Genomic DNA, 8,653 nt, shown 5'->3' on the forward strand with positions numbered 1-8,653 from the left:
CTAAGGTGTTATGGCTGAACGATTATTGTATTATTAATGTGGCACTGAACACCTATAGTTTAGAAACTGTTTCGTGGCATTCATATTTACTCTGACATCACTCTGTGTAGATAGATGACACTGCCGGGTTTTCCAAACTAAACTTTCCACGTATCGATATGGCCTGACTCTTTATCCCAATTTATCTCTCCTTCATTGGTGCAGGGTTTGCTCATCTTTGGGGATTCCCGGTGGGTATTTTGGGCAATAACGGCGTGCTTTTTGGCGATTCTGCCGTCAAAGGTGCACATTTCATCGAATTATGCTGTCAACGGAACATTCCACTGATTTTCCTGCAGAATATAACTGGTAAGCGTACGGATTTTACACGCCACACATTTGTTTTCGACAGGGTTGCCCTTTGGAAACCTTCCCGCGTCATGGGTATTGGTATGGAAGTACCTCCTCCTTAAACATAGATGCAGACTTCTTGATCCTTTGTTTCTGAAGGTTTTCGTGTTTTTCGTGTCTTTTTGAGGTGCTATTCCCAACCATGACCAACTGGAAACCCGCCAGTGTTGATCCGTCGATAACAAACAGAAATTTGTTCCAGAGATGAGTAAATAGTGCACACATCCCTGGAGACAGCCTCCACCAAGGGTCTCTTTGATGCGACTGTACCTGCTAGAGAGGATGGTCCAGTATGATTCCATATTGTAGCATGCTCCAAAACCTCATAGTACACTAAGCCTGGCGATCAAACATACGCTCTCGAGCCCACTGGTGTCACGGTACAGTGCTACTGAAATCGACAGGGACGGATGGCATTCGATTGGCGCATTTTGGCGAGAGCGAAAAGCCTGGTTCTTGTGCTGGGTAAGTGTCAGGACGCATTCAGACACAGAAAAGTACATATGCAGAAACTGGCACATCCCCAAGATCACCATCGGTACGACACGTTCTGAAGGCAGGTGAGTTGGCGGAATTCACCAAACATGGCTTAGCAACATACGATCAGCGTAGTGGGCCTGAGATTGTTCACGACCAGAACACCACCATTGGCTGTACGGAACGAACAAGTGAACGACCATATTTGGCCAATTAGTCATCCTGTATATTCACGCAAACGCTCTGTATGTTTTGTCCTGACAATACGGTGGTGTCCAAGGTTCTCTGTTTTATCTTTGTCGCGTAGTCTGGCAGGCTCAGTGCAGTGGTAACCAATAGGCGGCCACCCACGGTACAACAGTAAGTCATACACTCATTTCGACAAATAGAAAGGTGGGTTTGGGGGCATTGTGGCGGGAAATTTCATGCAGACTCCACTGTATTCGAACGATTTCAGTAACTTTATGGCTTCCATACAGGAAAAGACTTGATTTGATCTCCCGATTCATCGTTCTCTTCGGATCTTTCATTATTCCATTTGACTGTTTTCAGTCATGTTTTCGCCACCACACCCTCCACCTATGGTCTGCGATTTCATGTTACTCGTCGATAAACTCTTTACTTTCTAGTGACCCATCAATAAGGAGTATCTCCACTTGGCTTTCCCGAAGTTCAGTTGTGTTAGTCGGGATTCCGCACCGTCACCAACTTACTGTTCGCAGCTAGGCGCTGCTACGCCTTATCCCGCACGTCATTGACCAAAAGATCGGACCCTGTCCAGCATCAAGGCGAACCCTGATTGGCCGAAAGTGTAGACTCAACAGCCACTCATGATCCAGTATGTGCTGAATGCTGGTTGCCCAAAAAGCGTCGGTATTTCCAGAATCTTGTCACCGCAAACACTTTATAAACGATGTGCTGTCCGTGTGCTTTTGAGCTGGTTTCGGGCATTAATACACGTTGTGCACCTTTGGTGGTTATTTTGGCGGGAATGATAGCTTGGAAGTCTCAGACCGAAAACTAAGCTGACAAATTATCGTCATTTCGACTTGTGACCATAGATTCCTGCAGAACCTACATTCACCTACTCGGATAGGGACCACGTATCATTGATTAGAAGATAGTATCCGTTATGCTAGAAAACTGTGCCCCACATGACAGCGAGGAGAATTTACAGCTGGGAGTGTTCTGACAATTTGATGAGTGCTTTTCTCCAGAACACCTATTGTAATAACGGCATTTTCCTCAGCTTAATTCTTGATCTAAACCTCACAAGCTAACGTTCACGTCAAAACATCCAGCAAAGGTGCCAAGGTATATTAACGCCTAGGGCCGAGTCAAGAACACTTGTACAGTGCGTTATCTTCGTTGGCAACTGGCATTCGGCCAATACCGAGTTGTGATTGGCTGTTGGGTCCAGACTTTCGACCAATCAGATCTCGGCTTGATACCGGACTGGCAAGCGTCCCGAAATTTCAGCCAATCTTGCACGAGACAGGTTCTCGGCCGTAGCAGCGCCTAGCTGCGAAAGGTAAATCGGTATCCAGTAAGTCATTTTCGGGCTAGTGACTGAGCCATAAGCGTTTCACCGATCCGAGTATTATCCATGCATCATCTTGTTAACTTGCAAACCAGCTTTTACTTGTTTCTCAGCAGCATGACCTCAGTGTTCATAAAGAGGAGAAGCTAAGCTGTTGAGTCCTGTGCTCAAACCTTCAGTCATCTTGGGCTTCTATGTCGAGTATTCTTGAAAGTTAAGGCACCAAATCTTCCATACCTTTTAACCACACATATTCGTTTTTGCAGTGAGTATGTCGTCCAAGTGTGCTTACCATGGCTCAAAGGAAAGTTAACGAGTGTGTACTACGAGTAAGTAAACTGGTAACTGGTACCTACGTCCTGGAAAACTCGGCGACTCCGAACCGACTCAGTTCTCGTCTATCAAACTGAATCAGCAAGAACATACCTGTCGCAGCATAAGTCTCATCGTCGACTGAAGCTAGCCCACCAATTTATCAGCTTAAATTGCCGAAGGAACTTCTCGTTGCGTATTTGTCAACATTATGCTGCTTTTTTCCTCTTAATTTGATTTACTCCCTCACAACTCTCAGCTATCGACTTGAGACTCTTCATAAGGACATTACTCACAAGGTTGCCGAGAACTCTTCGACAGCCCTAGACCGGTTTCGCCCTTTTTGGGGATCATCAGGTAGGCGCAGTCTCCGAGCTTCCGTCAGCCTTGTGGTCTGCTTGAACCCGAATAGGACTGATTTCAACAGTGCTGGACGGCAGCGAAGCACTGATGTCATGCTGTCGATGATGATTTTGACAAATGCATCTGCAAATCAATTCGGTTTCCACGAGAGACTCAACTGGATCCCGCGTTTGTGATATTCTTCGGCTGAATGTGCTGCACAAAGGCCGCCACATGTTTCACTTGGTGCGAGTTATCGCAGTGTATTTTCCTTAAGGAAACTACTCATAAACGAGAGATTCGGTTGAGTCTCCCGTGAAACCCAACTTGATTTGTAAATGAGTTTATTTGTCGAGACCTGAAACTTGTTGTCATCACTTGTATCACCACACGTGCAGCTTTAATGGCCGTTTGCCGTTGTTTCTGTGACTACTTTCGCGCCACTTCTATCCACGAATACCCGTAGGTTGAAAGCAGTGATTTGGTCTGCTTCTCTGAACAAAAATCAAGTGCAGACAGTCTAGTGAAGGTATTTGGAAAAGTCTATTGTATACCGCCGTGACTAGGCTTTCTTGGTGGTAGTTTTGTGAATTTTCGAGCCGTCGTGAACATTTAATGAGAGAAAACCGTTCAGTTGTGGCATCCTTTCGGTGCCTAGCTACCACGCCACCTGAAGGTAGCACGAGGGCTGGGGTACTGCCAGTTTGCCCAGGCCTAGACAGGGGAAATCGAGAGGAAGAGGTCGGGTCCGAACCACGGACCTTCCGGTCAGTAGATTCGCGCTCTAACCACTAGAGCCATCTCGCCCCCTCAGGAAGGTAATTAAGGTACTATGACGTATTGTGGTTCGCTGCTCTGTTTTCGTCACGGTGTACGCCCTCACATTCACTACGGTTCACTTTCTTTGATTTTACTTCAGGCTTCATGGTTGGTCGTGACGCTGAAGCCGGAGGGATAGCCAAACATGGTGCGAAACTTGTCACAGCAGTGTCTTGTGCCGCTGTTCCCAAGTTTACGGTGATCATTGGGGGCAGTTACGGTGCTGGCAACTACGGAATGGCCGGGCGGGCCTACTCTCCCCGTTTGTTGTTCATGTGGCCCAACGCAAGAATCAGCGTAATGGGTGGGGAACAGGCCGCCAATGTACTAAGCCAAGTCCAGTCCGAGCAGCGACTTCGGAAAACCGGGAAAGAAGTTAGTTTTTTCTTCATTGGGCTTAATCGCTGGATTCGGTTCTGCCTGTCGCGTTCTCATTGTTCCTCCTCAAATTCCTTTGTAGCTCACCGATGAGGAAGTTCGTCAAATCCGAGAGCCAGTCATTGAAAAATACGAACGAGAAGGCCATCCGTACTACTCCAGTGCTCGACTGTGGGACGATGGTGTGATAGACCCGGTGGACACACGAACTGTGCTCGGCCTCGGTTTGTCTGCCGCTTACAATGCTCCTCAACCCAGGGAACCCTCACGATTCGGCGTGTTCCGTATGTGAGCGGACCAGCTCATTGTATAGGAATGAGACTCATCCACTACTAACATGATTGACTATTTGCTTTCGTCAAACATCCTTACCTCTTCTACTTTTTTGTTCAATTTGTGCTTTGTATTATCTTGATTCGATACTTGACTATTGTACGGTTTTCTACACTTCATTATGGTGGGCTATTCCGAAGGCATTTCACCACTTCTGAGCTTTGTTCGCCATAGCTGCGCCCCATCCAGATCGAAAGCTAAGGTCTCCCTTTTGTTAGCGAATATTGACTGAAATAGCGCATCACGTTACTGATCGGCCGCTCCTGACTCAAATAGCGCTAACTGAGAGCTCATCATGTTACTGATCGGCCGCTGGTGGCCAAACAGTCCAGTCTTTAACCGAAACGTCTCGGGTTCGATGAAATCTCAATTGGAAACCACCAAATCTCCTCACGATGTCATTAAACTAAGAAAACTGGCCAGACAGGGTGCATTTTTGCCATCGTCATCAAAAATGACTGGCTCTTTTGTTGTTGAGCCTTCCCCTTTGGGGAATAATTCAGACATTTCCGGAACCAGGAATCGTCATCCCTCCTGCTCTGAGGGAGATTTCTTCGAGGAGGCGTGCAATGGACGAATTTCATGCCATCAAAATTGCTCCCCTTCCGAGGGGAGTACTTATTGCTCAATCATATGTTCCTCTTTTGAGAGTTTGAATAACTAGCTGCCGTTCAGTAAAGTACCGACTTCCTCACTTTACCGAATGGGATCTGTTGTCTTAATGGAATCCAAGTTGCGCGCGATGTATGCACCCGAAACGTCACCTCTGAAAAGACAAACACATACACGATTGTTACCCCAAAAGGCTAGAAGGACGACCTAGTGACTATCTCGGTTGTATCCACTGGCCTGCTTGTCAAGATCTTCAATTGGAGTAGCTGAACGGATGCTTGAAGTCTACCGCTTGTAACATCTTTTCGGTGCTTAGCTGCCATGCTACCCGAAGGAAGCACGAGGGTTGGGATACTGCCAGGTTGCCCAAGCCTAGACAGCGGAAGTCAAGAGACACGAGTTCGAACCACGGATCTTTCGGTCAGTAAATTCGCGCCCTAACCACTTGGTCAATCTCGCCCCGAAGTCTGCCGGAAGGTTCTGATTAGTTGTGGGATACGTATTGCTTGGGTCTAGATCACGTAATCCAGGGTGATGTGAACGTGGATTCTACAAGTCCCCTAAACGTCCAAGACAAAATCGATAATTGTTCATCAGGTTTCAAGCATTTCTCGCGTTGGTCTGGATAGATCAAAGGATTACCATTAAGATAAGAGCAGAACTGGTCAACGATGAGTCAAAAGCCCTTTTATTTTCATCTGGTAAGTATGGTATATGCAAGTGCAGAAAGGTCATCATCATCGACATCATGGCATCAGTGCTCAACACTGGTACTTTGCTGCCTTCCGAACATAATTTGTTTGAAGATCTAATTGTGAAGAAAAGGATGAAGAGGCACACGGGAGAACTTTGGTGCCAGCCTAATACAATCATTCCGAGGTGCTTGCACTTCCAGACACTCGGGCAATCTGGTTAGGAACCGGCATGGATTAGCAGTCATATCTTGCAGCGTCGCCAGCGAGACGCAGGGGAGATATCGGGCCCTCAACCCCAAAGGTGAGTAGCACAGTGTACTCGGATTTATCGTAATTTATTTCACACCTCTCCACTCGGTCAAGAGTTCACTGCTTCTGCTTCCATCACGGGCACGGAACACAGCATTCTCTTCGGTAAGCGGTGATTCGGCATGTTCAGTACATGGCCTAACCACTACAGTTTTTGGTGCTGGACACATTCTTCAATGGAGGTCCCCGATGCCCAACCGAAAACTCACTTTATGTACGGAGGCCAGCCATCTCTAATAACCGAACATCACATCATTTGAACGGATGTCACGTGCAGGACACGGACCAAACGAAAGCGTGCTCTGATTGGTCAGAATGCCAGCCAATCCGGATCGAACATCTTTGAATCGACGCTTCTCGCCCCCTCGGCGATTCTAGCACGACCTTGTGGGAACCTCTATGATTACCCTATAAATACAGATGCCATGATTCTCCTGTGGTCTCCGTAAAGGGCTGTGTAGAGCTGCCGTGCCTTTTGATGCACCATAGTGGGCGGAGCAGGAAGCCAAAGGACCGATACAGAGATGCGCTACTGTTCAGCAAGTCACAACACTTTCTGATAGTCCCCTGATGAATTTCCTGACACCAGTACACACACACGAGCCTTGGATCTGTGACCAAGGTTATCGAAGATCTGAAGATGTCTCATTTCCGCTACCCGAAAAGGCCAAATCTCACAGACATACAACAAAATGGCCTGATACACACGTTCGCTGAGTTTCAGGCACATACTGCTTTGACTTCATAGGCGTCTGAAATGGCCAAACGCGACCCGAGCCTTGCAGATTCGTACATTGACCTCATCTGTCACACTACACTCAAAACTGCGCCTACCTGATGAGCCCCAAGAGGGGCGAAACCGGTCGTGTGCTGTCGAAGAGTTCTCGGCAACCTTGTGAGTAGTTTCCTTTATGAGAACTAATACAACTTCCACTATAGGTGAAACGCTCCACAGCTTCAAGTGCCTCTTCATGATTTGTGAGTGGCGTGTTACGTGAAGAATGGTCATGTGGACAACAATAACGCGAAATCCGGGTTCGCCCACAGTAGGATATCTGCTAACCACGAGCCACTCAACTCAGCCTAGCCACATCAACGCTAACGATTCTGGCACACGAGTGTGCATCTAGAATAGTGAAATCAAGTGAATCTGTCTTGCTTGAGGTGAACCAACCTGCAGCGTCTACACTTAAGTTCTTGGATCAATATTGGATTACCGATCCTGATTGGGCAGAGGTGCCGCAGAAGAGCTACAAATCAGTTTGAGAAGATAACCAAACAAGTACTTAACTAGATACGTTCGGCCTAATGGGTTTAAACCGGTTCCTACACAGTTCACTTCCGTTTAGTCGACATCGACCTCCGGGCTTTTAGGCAGCTGTTCAACATTCTACGTAGGGTGGGACATTTTTACACCTTAACTGGGTACGCGTACTTTACATCGACCTGACGATTACCACTATAGCTAATCACCGTCTGCTGGAGTGTCGACTTTTATGAAGAAGGTCAGACTCCTGGAAGTAACCGGTGGATGCCCGAAATCTACTGAGACTCTCAACTCCGCCGGATGTTGGCCAGACAGACAACGCCCCCTCAGTATGCAGCGCCTGGCAGTCTAGTATCAAACCCAGACAGCGTGAGTCAGAGTTGATCAAGGTCAAAGAACGCCCCCGCAATATGCAGCGCGTAACAGCCTTGTATCGAAGCCAGAAAGCGCAAGACAGCGTTGGACCAAGGTTAGACAGTGTCCCTCCAATAAAGTATCTTGAGGCGGGGCCCATTAGCCGCACAATGTTCTTAGCTGCAAAACCTTAATGAGTGGAGTAAAACTTTTTGCGCCGAAATGTTGCATTTTGTTGCGTATGTGCTCAAACCAAAAACCATTCTAATCTACGTTACACTTTTGCAGCTGTTGTATCGTGGGTGGTCGTCTACTGGGGTTACGCCTGCACTGGGCCTGCAAGACTACGCGACAGGGGGAAGACAGAAAACCCTGGACACGGCTGTATTGCCAGGACAAAATGTACGGAGCTTCTGCGTAAATATATAGGATGACTAATTGACCAAATATGGTCATTCACTTGTTCGTTCCGTACAGCCAATGGTGGTGTTCCGATCGTGAACAGTCTCAGGCCCATTACGCTGGTCGTGTGTTGCTAAGCCATTTGGTTTTTGGTGGGAGCTGCCGGCTCACCTACTTTCCGGAAGTGTCGTGACGATGGTGACCTTGGGGGTGCGTCACGCTCTGCATGTGCTTTTTCTGTCTGGGCGCGTGTCCACTGATACAATCATACCTCTGGCGGATAAGTTTGGTGGAATAATTTCCCAGCACCGCTGAGACCCCCGGAATGCCTAAATGGGGTTCAAAAATTTGGACTGGTACTCTGACATCAATTGTCCGATTCCTTTAGTCCATCAGGGCACGTCATAGCTTTCGAAAATTCCA

At 47.5% G+C, this 8,653-nt stretch overlaps 1 protein-coding gene across 1 annotated transcript in view; it reads left to right on the top strand.

Annotated features, from left to right (window-relative positions):
* Positions 1 to 4,679, top strand: part of T265_03476 (hypothetical protein) — a gene marked incomplete at both ends in the record, with an annotated part of 14,014 nt that extends 9,335 nt beyond the window's left edge. Inside the window, 2 exons of the mRNA XM_009167976.1 lie at positions 3,981 to 4,255; positions 4,341 to 4,679. Coding sequence (XP_009166240.1) covers positions 3,981 to 4,255; positions 4,341 to 4,550 — 485 coding nt within the window. The remainder of the gene's footprint in view (positions 1 to 3,980; positions 4,256 to 4,340) is intronic.
* Positions 4,680 to 8,653: the final 3,974 nt, after the last annotated feature.

The sequence above is a fragment of the Opisthorchis viverrini genome, assembly GCF_000715545.1.
Source record: "Opisthorchis viverrini unplaced genomic scaffold opera_v5_50, whole genome shotgun sequence".
Taxonomy (NCBI): domain Eukaryota; kingdom Metazoa; phylum Platyhelminthes; class Trematoda; order Opisthorchiida; family Opisthorchiidae; genus Opisthorchis; species Opisthorchis viverrini.